At 32.0% G+C, this 15,055-nt stretch overlaps 1 protein-coding gene across 1 annotated transcript in view; it reads left to right on the top strand.

The window, feature by feature from the left end:
* Positions 1–11,181, top strand: part of LOC132546531 (inositol 1,4,5-trisphosphate receptor-like) — a 111,149-nt gene extending 99,968 nt beyond the window's left edge. The window contains exons 50-62 of the mRNA XM_060210250.1: positions 899–1,027; positions 1,275–1,382; positions 2,944–3,136; positions 3,390–3,512; positions 4,223–4,398; positions 4,837–5,001; positions 5,319–5,511; positions 5,852–5,950; positions 6,678–6,811; positions 7,421–7,586; positions 8,105–8,265; positions 8,967–9,128; positions 9,571–11,181. Of these exons, the coding sequence (XP_060066233.1) occupies positions 899–1,027; positions 1,275–1,382; positions 2,944–3,136; positions 3,390–3,512; positions 4,223–4,398; positions 4,837–5,001; positions 5,319–5,511; positions 5,852–5,950; positions 6,678–6,811; positions 7,421–7,586; positions 8,105–8,265; positions 8,967–9,128; positions 9,571–9,660 (1,899 nt within the window). The 3' untranslated portion in view covers positions 9,661–11,181. The remainder of the gene's footprint in view (positions 1–898; positions 1,028–1,274; positions 1,383–2,943; positions 3,137–3,389; positions 3,513–4,222; positions 4,399–4,836; positions 5,002–5,318; positions 5,512–5,851; positions 5,951–6,677; positions 6,812–7,420; positions 7,587–8,104; positions 8,266–8,966; positions 9,129–9,570) is intronic.
* The last annotated feature ends 3,874 nt before the right edge of the window (positions 11,182–15,055 follow it).

The raw sequence follows: 15,055 nt of genomic DNA on the forward strand, positions 1-15,055 counted from the left end.
CCAGTTTGCTGTGCCTATTATTTAGATGCAAAATTCCTTTCTCTGGTTAACTTCAATCTATAACACCAAGGTTACATAAAAATTATGAATTAAACAATTATTGATGGAAATTCAATCAGTTTTGATAGGTAGTCCTGATGGTTTTGCTTTCCAGTGAATTTCTCTTTAAGTTTTGTAATACAATTGAAAACAAACGATGACTGTTTGTTCCATTTTGGGTAGTCTGTAGCAGTCTGAAGTGTTGATTGAGTAGAAACTAGTGTCCCAGCAGATGTAGAACCTTCAATATTGTGTAGGTATCTTTGTACCAAGCTATAGTTGGTGCTGTGTTCTGTCTGGGATAACAAAAGGAAATTGTTGACACCCAGATATTCATTTTATATCTTAAATAAACATTGAAAATGAAAACGTTTGATTTTGAATTTATTGTTTTAAGAGTTTGTTTTCAAACTACAAAAGAAGAAAAGTAGGAATCATTCTTTGAATATTCTTTTGTTATTGTTCAGGAAAAGGTTTTATACTGTTACTAGAACTACTGTAAGATTTTATTATTTTCTTTTTGCACCATGGCAGCTTACCATAGCTACACTTTGGTCATTCCCTTTTTTCATGGTGTGAAATAATTTAAACTTTCACAATTTTGCTCACTTTTGCTTGATTATGAAAAAGCTTAAATAATTTTTTGATCTTATGTTTGTTAGCAGATATTGTCAAATAAGAAATTTGAGTTGTTTTTTAAGTTTGGGTTATGAACACTTCTTAACTACCCATTGATAATTTAGTTCCGATATCAGCATTGACCTGTTTTATATTTCTGTTTACCCCTGCACCACTGATTAGTATGTGTAGATGTATAGGAAATGTTGGAAATTCTCAGCCTTGTTTACTGTGAATATAGGTGGAGAACTGTAAAAATGCATTCCATAAAGAGGCAACTATAGATGATGATGATGAAGAGGAAGAGGACAGTGGAATTGAAGCCTCACCTAAAGCTGTGGGCCACAACATCTACATCCTAGCTACACAGGTAAGGTTTTTCAATATCAGTTGCCATGTTCCTGTTTTTGGACGTCATTCAGATGTTTGTTTGTTTTTGAATGATTTCCTTACCCATCAGCTTATTAAATTGTGTATTAGTAGGATTTATGTGACTTGTTACATGCATTAAGTGCTAGTGTTTAAAGTACATTACTTGGATTCATCAGTAAAGTTTAGCAAAATTTATTTCTTGCTTTGATCTGTAAGATGTAGGCATAAGTGTACTGTGTTTGCAGCTGTCACAACACAAAGAGGAGCTGGCAAACCTGTTGAAGCCCAGTGATGATGACTTATGGGGAGACCAAGCACTCAAGTTCTATGAAAAACATACAGCACAGATAGAGGTAAGGTTTCACTTAAGACTTTATGGTCTTTACCCTGTGATTGTATTTTGATAAAAAAAATTGTGTTGGTGTTGTGATTTATTTTATCTGTATTTTTCTCATTTGTCTTCAAAGATTCTTATTTCTTGAAACTACTTCAGTTTATAAAAATGAAGCTAGATGCAAAATGTATACTTTTCTAGAGTAGTAAAAGTAAATAACACTAAAACAGCAGTCAGAGTCTCAAAATGACCCAAATTTATTAAATTGAAAAAAACATTTGAGATTCTGAATTCGGCCAAAAGAATAAAGATTACCTGCGCATATTGACAGTGTTTATATATGATTCATGTATTTCAGTACATTTAATGTCACCACTGATAGGCAATGTGATCCTCTGTTATATATAAATTTGAAAAATAATAGATGTAGCATATATCTGCAATTTGAACAAAGGAATGTCCCATTAAAGATATGATGATCATATTTTCATCTGCCTGTTCTATTTAAACATTAATGCTATGACAAATTACAGTGTCAGTCAAGCAGAAATAAAGCAAAATGTATGTAAACAAAAATAAGGAAAGATTGCGGTTTAGAACAATTGTGCTATCAATATTTGTTAACAATTTATATTTTGTTTGAAAGATTGTGAGGGAGAACAGAACAATGGAACAGATTGTGTTTCTGATGCCAATATTTCTATCAGTGTTTCTTAACAAATTATATTTTGTGTGATAGATTGTGAGGGAGAACAGAACGATGGAACAGATTGTGTTTCTGATGCCAATATTTCTATCAGTGTTTCTTAGCAAATTATATTTTGTTTGAAAGATTGTGAGGGAGAACAGAACGATGGAACAGATTGTGTTTCTGATGCCAATATTTCTATCAGTGTTTCTTAACAAATTATATTTTGTGTGATAGATTGTGAGGGAGAACAGAACGATGGAACAGATTTTTGTTTCCGATACAAATATTTCTATCAGTGTTTCTTAACAAATTATTTTTTGTGTGATAGATTGTGAGGGAGAACAGAACGATGGAACAGATTTTTGTTTCCGATACAAATATTTCTATCAGTGTTTCTTAACAAATTATATTTTGTGTGATAGATTGTGAGGGAGAACAGAACGATGGAACAGATTGTGTTTCTGATGCCAATATTTCTATCAGTGTTTCTTAGCAAATTATATTTTGTGTGAAAGATTGTGAGGGAGAACAGAACGATGGAACAGATTGTGTTTCTGATGCCAATATTTCTATCAGTGTTTCTTAACAAATTATATTTTGTGTGATAGATTGTGAGGGAGAACAGAACGATGGAACAGATTTTTGTTTCCGATACAAATATTTCTATCAGTGTTTCTTAACAAATTATTTTTTGTGTGATAGATTGTGAGGGAGAACAGAACAATGGAACAGATTGTGTTTCTGATGCCAATATTTCTATCAGTGTTTCTTAACAAATTATATTTTGTGTGATAGATTGTGAGGGAGAACAGAACGATGGAACAGATTTTTGTTTCCGATACAAATATTTCTATCAGTGTTTCTTAACAAATTATATTTTGTGTGATAGATTGTGAGGGAGAACAGAACGATGGAACAGATTGTGTTTCCGATACCAGAGATCTGTGAATACCTAACAGAAGAAACAAAGACAAGGATCTACAACTGTGCAGAGATGGACGAACAGGGGTCAAAGGTTGTGGACTTTTTTGAAAGACATGAGGATCTTTTTGCTGAGATGAGATGGCAGAAGAAACTCCGAGGTAAAAACCCCTACTTAGAGGGTATAACATAAAAGTAATATTGTTTCCTTTGTGTATGTATATGTATAATCACATCTTACTGGAAATATTGATAGCCTATAAGTTTCCATACCTGATTTAAACTTTGGCATTGTATATTGTCTGTAATGTTTCAAACAGTTTGTATTATGTGTGATATTGATGACTTGTTTTAGTTGATACACATCTATCATAATTCAGTGGTTCAGTCTTTAATTCTGGAGATTTATTACAGCCAATCCATACCTGTCGTGGTTCAGCAGTCACATGTCTCTTTGGAGCAGCATTACTTTTAACTTTGCCGTCCTTATCAACTTCCTGGTGGCCTGCTTCTACCCCTTCAGTGATGAACGAGATGGTAATCCACACATCCCATACTTCTTTGTTCTGTACTTTGTGGCAGTGATATGACATGCTTTATCTTTATTCGTAGAGCCTGTTTTGTTCCAATTAAACAAATGAATAAGGATAGAAGTTACAGGGTTTTTTTTCCCATTATCATCATAATATGCTATAATAAATATGCTAACAAAATAATAATGAAAGCATAATCTTCACCAGACATTTTCTAGTTTTTTTATTTTTATCTTTATGATTAAATCATGTCTTACAGACATTTTCTAGTTTTTTTTATTTTTATCTTTTGATTAAATAAGAAAAAAAAAGAGAGAGAATGAGTCTGATTTAGTTACACTTTTCTGTGAAAACTTTCATGAATTTTTTACTACTTAGTAGTACTTAAGTGATTTATAAACTTTTTAAACAAAATCTGAGTACAAATTTATCATGATTTATAGTACTGTGTTACTGCCCTTTAAAAAAGAAATTATAGATTTTCAATTTTGAAGGATTCTATATTTTGCTATTTTTCAAGGATGGAATAAAAATTATAAAGTATTAATACCTCAAAAATGGAACCTATAGACAAAACCATTGTCTCTCTCATTACTTCCATGGAAACTACATCCATTTTGCTTCAAGATTTTGGTAAAGCCATGATAGTTTGAACCATTAAAAAAATATAACCTTGCTAACGAAATAAGATTTCTACTTGATGATGCATTACAGAGCTTGACCCTCGTCTGTCGGGCCTGGTGTGGACTGCCATGTTTGGATCCCTTGCTTTAGTGATCAGTGTTGGAGTGTACCCATCAGCTATTAGAACTTTCATAGCCTCTATCATTCTTCGGTTTATATTCTCTGTTGGACTTGAACCCACCTTGTGGCTATTAGGTGCCTTAAATGTAAGTGTAGGTCATTGCAGGTATGCAGATTTTGATTTGTATAATATTGCTGAATGATAAAATTTCCATTACACTAAGTTGTAACTGTTACATGGATTTGATGATTATTTATAAAGGTTACGATTATAAACAGCTGCGAATAATTTCAGTTAACAAAATACAAATTAATAATGATAAAATAAATTTTTCTAAAATTTGATTTTTTATTTAATATAATATAATATACATACAAAACCAAAACAAAACACTCTCCCTTCTACACTTTCCTCCCTGCATCCTCTCCTCCTTATCATCATCATCATCATCATCATCATCACAGTAATGATAAAATTGTCACAGTATACTTTTAACATCACTATCTAATAATATTATATGAAATCTAGTACTTGTCTTTTTTTTTCTCCTCAAAAAATTTAAGTAATTAGTTTTTTTTTTCAGGTGATAAATAAAGGAATATTTTTGATAAGTTTGATGGGAAACAATGGAACTTTCACAAAACCACCTTCTCAGGTGCTGAGGGATTTTCAGTTTGTGTATAATGTTGGATATCTCATATTATGTGTCCTTGGACTGTGTGTACATGAGTTCTTCTACAGCTTCTTGGTAAGTTTTTTCTCCATATGTAACAGATTCATCTCATATTTACACCATACAAGACCTCATTGTCCAAACTGAGGTTTGAATTTCCCATAGTTCCCCATTGCTTACATCTTGCAGAGAGAAGTAGTAGTCAGAGAAGTCACAGAACACTGTTATAGTTAACAAGGAGTAGATTGTGAAACATAGTGTAGATAAGTACTTGCAAGTGAAAAAGACAACTCATTTAATACTACAGAATACATCCAGTTTGACACCTTATCATTTTAGATATGAATCCACAGTTCTCTTCATTCTTTTCCTTATGTATGTTTTTGCTGTAGTTGCTAGATCTAGTGTACAGAGAGGAAACCCTGCTGAATGTTATCAAGTCTGTGACGAGGAATGGTCGTTCCATTGTCCTCACCGCCGTCCTTGCTGTCATACTCATCTACCTCTTCTCCATCATTGGATTTATCTTCTTCAAGGATGACTTTCTCATGGAAGTGGAGAGGATTGACCCTCCTCAAATCATCAGTAATTATGACAAAATTTTCAAGGGATCAATTTTTATATTATGAAGAGACAACACACATAAATGAAATTTTATTACAGTTGACGGAGTTTATGCAAGTTAGTTTATGAATCATGTCTTTCCAGATAAAAAGCAGTTATTCTATTTGAATTAAATGCTAGAAATCAATGGAACTCTTGAAATTTCTGTGCTATACATGTCAAACATATATGCCTTTTGATGTTAAGTTAGATGGATTTCAATTTATATACAACAACAGATCAGATATTTAATATACTGATAAAATATTTGTTACTAAATTTTATTGGGAATTGTTTACCCTGAAATGTGCTGATTTTTCAGATTTGACAGACATAAATAATACAGTGAATGCTTCGTGTGAGGCTCATGGAAACTGCAGTATCTCCGACAAAGTAGCCCACTACTTGAATCCTGCCCAAGGTAGGATGCTGAAATATGGTGTGGAAAAGGTCTCTGTTTTATCAGCTGATATTGCTAGAATAGCTGCTTTGGACCTCACCATATTTTGAGCCATATTGGGAGTCAGTTTTATAATTTGTTTCTTACTCTGGAAATTTGCCCTTGCTGCTTATTAATATATTTCAATTACTTTAAAATTATAGTTACTGTAATATTACGACACAGATTTTGATTCAGCGTATTCTATATGGCCATCTTAAAACATTTTTAATGTACTGAAAGCATGTTCTACAGACTTGAAGTGAAGTAACAAAATAGAAAAATCATGAGAAGGGTGTGACTAACATAAGAAGAAACTTAGATTTGGATCCAACTCCAAAGTCAGCTAATGAAGGAGAGACTACTGTACAATCATATTTTTTGTGGGTCTCAAATTTGTGTCTCCTTTTGAAAAAATAGTTTGTTGACACTTGATTTTGTGTAGTGATTCTCGTGAAATCAGCCTATATAATAAAAATGCATCTAAATTTCTGAACAGCTTAATAACTTATGGACCTATTGGTTATTGGATCAAAAATAGCCACAAAAGGAATGAAAACAGAAATTTGATTTAAATAAGTGATTTGACAGTATATGCAAAAGAAAGATCTGTGATCAAAATAAAACTCTGTTTGTTACATTAATTAATTTGCTGGTAAAGCTTTCAAGTAAAACAGTAAGCCCTAAAAATGGCCGTGGTGATTTACAGTGGTGTCAGAAGAGGAATCTAGTGAGAAACAGCGTGTGTGTGACTCTCTCATCATGTGCATTCTCACTACTCTGAATGAAGGACTGAGAAACGGAGGTGGCATAGGTGATGTACTTCGTAAACCTGATACCAGGGTAAGTGACTTTTAAATCTGAAACTCGTGTCATGATCCAACCCGTTATGTGTACCATTGTAATGCTAGTTCCATGGGAATTTTCAAATTTGATACCATGGTAACATGTGAACCTGATACCATGGTAAGCAACTTAAAAAACTGATGGTAATTCAACAGTCTGATACCATGGTAATTACACAACATAAATATCTAATAGCAACATTATGTTTTCTGTAAACACCTGTTGCAAGGGTAACTTATTCCTTTAATTGGTACCAGAAATGATTTCTTAAATCTGAAGCATGGTCAACTCCATTGTGAATTAATTAAGTCTTACTGAAGAAACAATGAGACTGATTTTACATTGTTGCATTTAAAGGTTGAAATTCATTTCCTCTGTCATTAAACATATTGTTGAAGTACTAGGGAAAACTTTTGAATGCTCATTAAAATCTGCTCACATGTTAACGAGAATTTTGTTGGAATCAAATTGGTTTTACACTGGTTTTATTGAAACAGATGACTTAGAAAATCAATATATATTATTATTTTTTGTGCTATGAGAAAAAAAAACTGATGAAAGTTTTTGCCAAAATGAAAGTTATTTTTTTTCTATTTTGTTCACCAGGAGCCCTTGTTTATAGCCAGAGTTGTGTATGACATGCTGTTCTTTTTCATCGTCATCATTATTGTCCTCAACCTCATCTTTGGTGTCATCATCGACACATTTGCTGACTTGAGGAGTGAAAAACAGAACAAAGAACAAACATTAAAAAATACATGTTTTATATGTGGTATGTATGTAAACTTCTCTGTTCAATTTTCATGAATTCACCAGTATTCACATTATAGATATTAAGGTTATGAACACTAGTTTTCAACCCATTTATTAATGACTTCGTTCTATTAAAACTGCCAACTGATACATGACCAATGTAGATCCCAAAGACTTATGACAAGTGACTCCCATGATTTTCAGAAATTCTCTGTTGCTAACACCTTGTATTTGGTGGACAGGTAAGGTTGAAATTTGGTTTGAAGTACATTTTGACAATTCATCATGATTTGGGACCGAAGTGTAAAGTCTTGATATATAACAACACCCCAACAACAAACATAGAAAGGTTATAAAGGTTAGGCTAGAGTCAGTGCAGTGCCTAGTGGCTGAACCAACCTTATAGAAACAGATACTTTTATAAATAATTGGTTTTCTGTGACATCTTTTTATTGAAAATGAAGAAATATGATTACTCTAAATTGAATAAAAACTTTAAAACTATGATATCATTTCTATTGTCTTACTCAATTTCAGGTTTAAATCGTGTTGCATTCGACAACAAGGATGTATCTTTTGATGAACACAAGTCAAAAGAGCACAATATGTGGCACTATCTCAACTTCATAGTCTTGGTGAAGGTGAAAGATCGCACCGAGTTTACGGGGCCGGAAAGTTACGTCCACTCCATGATAAAGGTAGGTATACACACACTGGATATTGACGAGATACCTAGTATTGATAATGATTTAAAGTTAGGCGATATGGTTACTATAGGCTTATAAAAAGACAGTGCAAAGTTAGAGATATAAATAGCACATAATTCTAAACATGAAGAAAAAGATTCTGATGAGAACAATAGATTCTGTTTCACAAAACTAACACCCATCATTCCAGATCCAATTTGAAAGTTGATAATTGTGGGTCAGTATAATACATGTATTGGTTAACTTGCAAACAGAAAGGATGTGTATATGTGAATTACACAGGCAGTGATTGGAGTGTTCCTTAAGCAGACATTTTGCAATTTTCTTTGATGCAGTTTAATTCATTCTTTGGCTCTACTGTATCATCTTGTAATTTGTATTAAATGGTGCAATTCACTTGTGTGTCTTTTTGTACACTATTTAAAGATTCTGTTTCTTTATGTTGAATCATGGTGTGTCAGTCTGCTCTATCTACATGCACGTATATTAGGATTGGAATAATCCAGAACTGAAGATATGTATGCAGTTTCCTAGTTAGGGGTTACATGACGTCCCCCATCATTAGTACTGAGATGAATTCCTCTGATAAAAACTTGCTATATGAAGGTTGTAGAGCCCTTCTGACTGATTTTCAGTGTTGTCTGACATACACTTTATCATATAATTAACTAACTTATCTGTGTTACGTACAGGAGAAAAATCTGGAATGGTTCCCAAGGATGCGAGCCATGTCACTTCAGGCAGAAGAAAGCGATGGAGAACAAAACGAATTACGAAACCTGCAGGCGCAGCTGGACTGTGCCAACACTCTAATTAAAAACCTTTCCAAACAGCTGAGTGAGCTCAAAGACCAGGTAGGTTCCAAATTACTCTTATATTACATGACTGGATGAATTGAATGATGCAAGGTATTTGACATAGTTTTTGGGTGTCAATTTCCTTGTAATACTGATAAAAAACAAATGATAGGAATTGAAACATCAGGATATTGTTACTGTAAATCAATTCTAGCACGTGGTTTTAAATAAGACTTCTGGATGGGAATCTTCTTACTTAGTTTTGTAACAAATATTTGAGTAAGTTTGAAAAAAATGTTAAAATTAGTAAGTTCTTACAACAGGCTGGCATTCATTATAGTTTAGCAATACTCTGAAATACATGACAAGGTAAGCTGATAAACTTGAATAAGTGAAATTTGAAAAGGATCTTTTGACTTCATTTGTCCCAGACATTTTGAGAAATGTATTTGTTCATTTTGAAATATTGTATGAATCAGTATTCATCATTTTCCTTCAGATGACTGAACAGAGGAAACAGAAACAGCGGAAAGGTTTTCTCCATTCGACCACTGTACCTAACATAATGAACCCCAACTCCACCTACTGAACATTGCATGAACCTGAACTCCCCATGTGCTGGGTGAACCATTAGCTCGTTATATGTTCTTGTTTCCATAGAAACACTGTCCTGAATGAATTGAGTCTCAATGAACAAAATAATATTATGTATTAATGTAGTTGCTTTAGTTTAAAAAAAGACTGGTATCAAAATTGTATCAAATTCCATGATTTGTTTTCGAATGAGACTGTAATCATTATGAAATTGGCTGAAAAAATAACGGATTGTTTTCCTTTTTTTATTATACATTTTTATAGTAGCTATATATTTAAAATAAAAAAAGGTCATAATTGTGTCAATACCGAAGGGTAATGGAGTATGGATATATGTGATTTTCCACATTGGTTTGCTATGTATTCAAATAGAAGCTTTAAGCAGGTGCTGTGTAAACATTTATGGTCCTGATTGAGTCAAAGAGATGATACCAGTAGCTGTAAAAATGATTAACAGTTCATACTGGATTGGACTGAGGTTTATTAAAGATTCAGGAATATCCTCTCTTGGATTGAATTTTTGGTTTTCTTGATATTGTTAAATCACTCTTAAAATAGTCATGGAAAGAGAGCTGTAAATTTTCTATTAATTCTTTGTATTTTTGTAATGTTGCCTCAAATCAAATCGTTGGCACATCAAGACCAAATATTTGCTAACTTTTAAATCAGTCTTTTCTTCTGAATCATTCCTAGGCAGCTACAAGTCAAGTTTTTTTATTTTCAATGTATGTACTATTTTCTCCTTCTGACATTGTACAATATTAAGTTCTGTAAAGCTGTTTGACCTAGATGAATTTAATTGGAGAAAGTTTGTAATATGACAGGTTTTCTGTTCAATTTCAAAATACAATATGTACAATCAATTTGTAACATCAGTAATGGATTGTGTGCGGATGGTAAAACCTATAAAACCTTATATTATGTTGCAATATACAACTGATAGAGATATACATAATCATGGAATACAAAAAATAAAAACCAAAAAAAAAAATTATTTTGAAACTTTTTTCACTCATATTTTTCATCACAATCTCAAAACTACAACCCATTTTTATTTTTTTGTTTGTTTTTTTTTTTTTGGTTTGTTTTTCTTTCTCTTTTCTTTTCTATCAAAATGAGTTTATTGTTCATGAAAATTGAAATTTCCTATTATCAAATGCATTTGTTTTACTTATTTAAAGCTTGTTATCATTTTAATTGCTCCTAGACGGCATAACAATATATTATTATTTACATTTTGTACTCACTGTTCAGGTCATAGAAAATATGACATATTTGCCAAGTATGCTAAATAGATAAGCGAAAGAGAAGCTTGAGTTATATTAGTGCCTAACTAGATGTTGTAGTGTTTAGCAGCTTGATGTGTTGCTCTGGGATCATTCAATATAATTGGTCTGCTACGTGATTTGGTTAAGTCCTATCATTCATATACCGGTACATACATAAATATTGTATACATACTTACATTTTGAGTTTCCCCATAAGAGTTATGTAATTAATGTAAATTAATATATTGGATATAGTATATATATATTTATATATTTGTATTATAATTAATTATGGCATACAGCCATAAGAAATATTCATTATAAATCATTATACATATCAAAATGTAAGTCAAGTTACAAAGTAGATTATCAAATGATAAAAAACATATTTGCATGTAAAAAGTCTAATGAAACATTTGATAATCCTTTTTTAGATATTACTTTTATTGAAATTTCAACATTGGTTCCTTCAAAAGTATTCGCAATATAGAGTACAATCAATCTACTTGAAGTGCAGTATATCTTAAAGTTTTGAATTTTTATCATTAGATCATAGTAACATGTGGCCAGACATCTTTTGTAACACACATAGTCAATCAGTGCTATTAATCTATGATATCTGTGAATACTTAGGTATATAAATTGTTTACCAGTGTTAAGTTACTGCTTTTTTGAGGGAGGAAAAATTGTTTGCCTATTATAAGTTCTTGAATATGTACACATCCCTTCAAAAGCTTAGTACGATGGTACCTAATTTAGTATGTTTCACATATATTAAAGCGGAACTGCTTTCTTGTGTTTGGTTTAGATTTTGCTTTTGACAACTACATGCGGATGTATGAATTATAGTAATTAAATGTTCAAGCATGGTGTGATTGTAATTAATATATAAGTTACGCATTTTCTTGTCATTATTTAAATTGTATGTGAACACTGACAGCATACTGGAGGTATGAATGTATGTATGATTTTCTATCATTCCATTAATATAGGTGTTATCTATTAAACCAGTGTCCTCTAGTCCTAGCCAGCCTCTTCATTGACATAACTCCTAACACTTTCTTTTTTCTTAATGGTATATAAAGGTCATTTTTCCCTTTGATATTCTCCACAAATAAAACAAAGAAAATACCAACATGTTGTAAGAATCGGAATTCAAACTCATATTTGATGAAACAGGGGCAAAATATGAGCAAATAAAATTTACATGGCGACTTCTGAAACAATACAAGGAGAAAATGACCATGGAAGGGTAAGTATATTTTGCTTCATCGATGATTCCAGCCATGAAAATATTGGTCGATCCAAGTAAGTAATATCATGTTTTATGGTGTACTAGCAAGGCGGCAGATGACTGGAATTCTGTTGAGGTTTCTCTCAAAATGTTTCGGACGTCGTCGATGAAGCAGAATACACTAAGACTTCAGGAATACCTGGTCTTGTTTTGTTTGTACTTTTCCATGAGTCTCCATGTGGTGTGTTTTGTTCAAATTTTGCCCAAGTTTAGTCTATTTCAGTTTGAATGAAGATTCTTTTGACGTGCCGCTATTGTCTTTATAAGTTCGTATTTGACAGCATTTTATATGTATAATGACAAATCAGTATATCAAAGTTATGTGCTATATTTAGAATCTTCTGATGCTGCTTGAAGAAATATGTTCTTAGTGTTTTTTAAAACCTGCTTTGTAGTACCATAGCATTTTTATATAATTTGATTTGATACATGAAGCTATATCTATGAATTAATATTCAAAAGAGTATAATAACACAATAATGATAATGCTTTTTTATTATTTTTACAAGGAAAACACAATGGCATGTGCAAATATTTATTTTTAATTAGTACTAGAACAAAATTTGATTGCAAATTATGTGAGCACTCTATAATATCTGAAGCTTAAAAGTTATGCCAACATTTGCTAAATATAAGTAATGATTACAACTGCCAAATATGAATTGTGGATTCATGTGTATATATCATGCATGTTTTGGCAAGAATTAAAACTGGGTGTTTGGACCTGACCATGCTCTTATAAGGTATCATTATGTCCAATGTTTAAAAATAGACTTCCTTTTCACATTCATGATTCTGTTAGAAATACAGTTTGTATATTACTGACCTTATCGTTAAACATTCAGGATTAATTCATCATTATTTAACAAGCTTATCTGATGACCATGCTTTTTCAGTTGCTTTAAGATTCTCATTATCATACAAGCCCACTTTTTCGAACAATCAATTTATTTACATGAAAAATTGGTTTCGTTTTTTTTCTTGAAGTCATAATAATCTGTTCTTAAATCCACTGCCTTGTTTTGCAATAGTTTTTATACTTTTAACTCTGAGGACAAATTGGTAATCAAACCACCTTAGGTTACGGTAGGATAATGAGAATGTTGGTACTCATTATTCTTGCTTCCAGTAGGACAATGGATAAGTGCCAAATTGGTCTTACTAAGCTCTTGTGAAAACTGTGCATTACAAAACTTGTTGTGATTCTTATCAGTTAGACGAAGATAGTTGTTTTCCTGATCTTAAGGTGCTAAACGTTTTCTTGAAGTAAAAACACATAATCAACCAAAATGTAACAGAATATTGATTACAAGTTGTAATGAAATGTAATGAACAAAAGGTTTATATACTATTTTAAGTGCTGTACTCGTATACATTGTTCTACTTACACATCCCTCAATCATAGTCGATCCTCTGTAAGGGGCACGGGTTTGTCTGAATATTAAAATCACAACTTCCATTTATTTAATTGTTTGTCGTTTATTTTACAATAAAGAACATTGTTGCATATTACAAGCTCTTTAATGACATATAGAAAAGTAACATCATAAAATTTATTCCAATAAAACCTGGATTATACTACCATAGAGGTAGACATCGGAACCCACCATATACATTACAGGAATTTTATTGTACATATATTTTATCTATTTATTTATTTTATAGTCCTGTTTTTGCAGTCAGACATCATACAAAGTTATAACAATATCTCTAGGATGCTTGCATGCCATTGATAAATATGAACTTGACAAAAAGATTTTTTTAGGGAGGGGGGATGGAGAGACAGACTGTGGAGTACTTTATAGTTAGCTTAAAATACCTATCATATTAACAAATGGGAAAGATGATGCACATAACTTTGCGTAATTCTTGTGTTGCGTTTAGGTTCTTGGTTTTGCTGACATTATGGCCGCAGTTCCTGAAACATAGAGATCTGTTATGAATATATTGCAAACTAATATATTATGAAAATATATTGTTGACCTGTCTTGAATGAGCTTTCAAAAGGTTCAAACTCATTAGAAGGAAATTATTCTGTGTTGATCATGTGGTATCTGAATCAAGACTTAATTTATAAAAGAGTTTATCAGAAGTGCATCAAGAACATGGCTTAGTAATTGACAATGTCGATTACGTTAACTTGAAACATAATCACTGGGGACATATTACCAAGTCCTGAGATAGCATCAGTATAGGTGTTTTGCTATTTAGTAATGGTCCTCCTTGATGTTAGCATCCTCAGTTTTCCACCCTATTGTATCAGATCATGTGCAGCCCATTAGATATGGACGGATCTGTTCAAATAGGATTACCTAAACAGATGTAGATGAATATGTCTTGTAGGAAGGTTTTCTCAGACGTGCTGTAATGGAGACGTGGGATGGAATAAATGTCTAATGCTTGTTAGTATGGTTGATAGTTTCATTAATACTACCCACTTTCTCATTATGAGAGCGTTACATTACTTTGATCTACATTGATATGAAGCTAGAGTCCTACTTTTCAGTGTCCTATTGAATTCTTTCTAACACTTTGATATCAGAATTTTCTCTTGTTTTTATAGGTTCTCAAATTGGTATTTATGCGATCGTAGATATGTGATATATATATGTAAAATAAAAGTAGAAATAGAGATTGGTGAATACTGGCACATTCTTTATTTTAAAGGCTATACACCAAAACTGCATGACAAAACCTTTTTGTCTGTACGAAGGTTACAGATTAAATCTTAATATGTACATTTCATTGTCACTCGAATTAATAAAAAGAAAACAGAAATGAAATGAAAAAAAACTATGTTAACATTCCCGTTTCATTTATATTGCACA

The sequence above is a fragment of the Ylistrum balloti genome, unplaced genomic scaffold, assembly GCF_031769215.1.
Source record: "Ylistrum balloti isolate Yb309-2 unplaced genomic scaffold, AGI_CSIRO_Ybal_v1 Utg369894, whole genome shotgun sequence".
NCBI classification, from domain to species: Eukaryota; Metazoa; Mollusca; class Bivalvia; order Pectinida; family Pectinidae; genus Ylistrum; species Ylistrum balloti.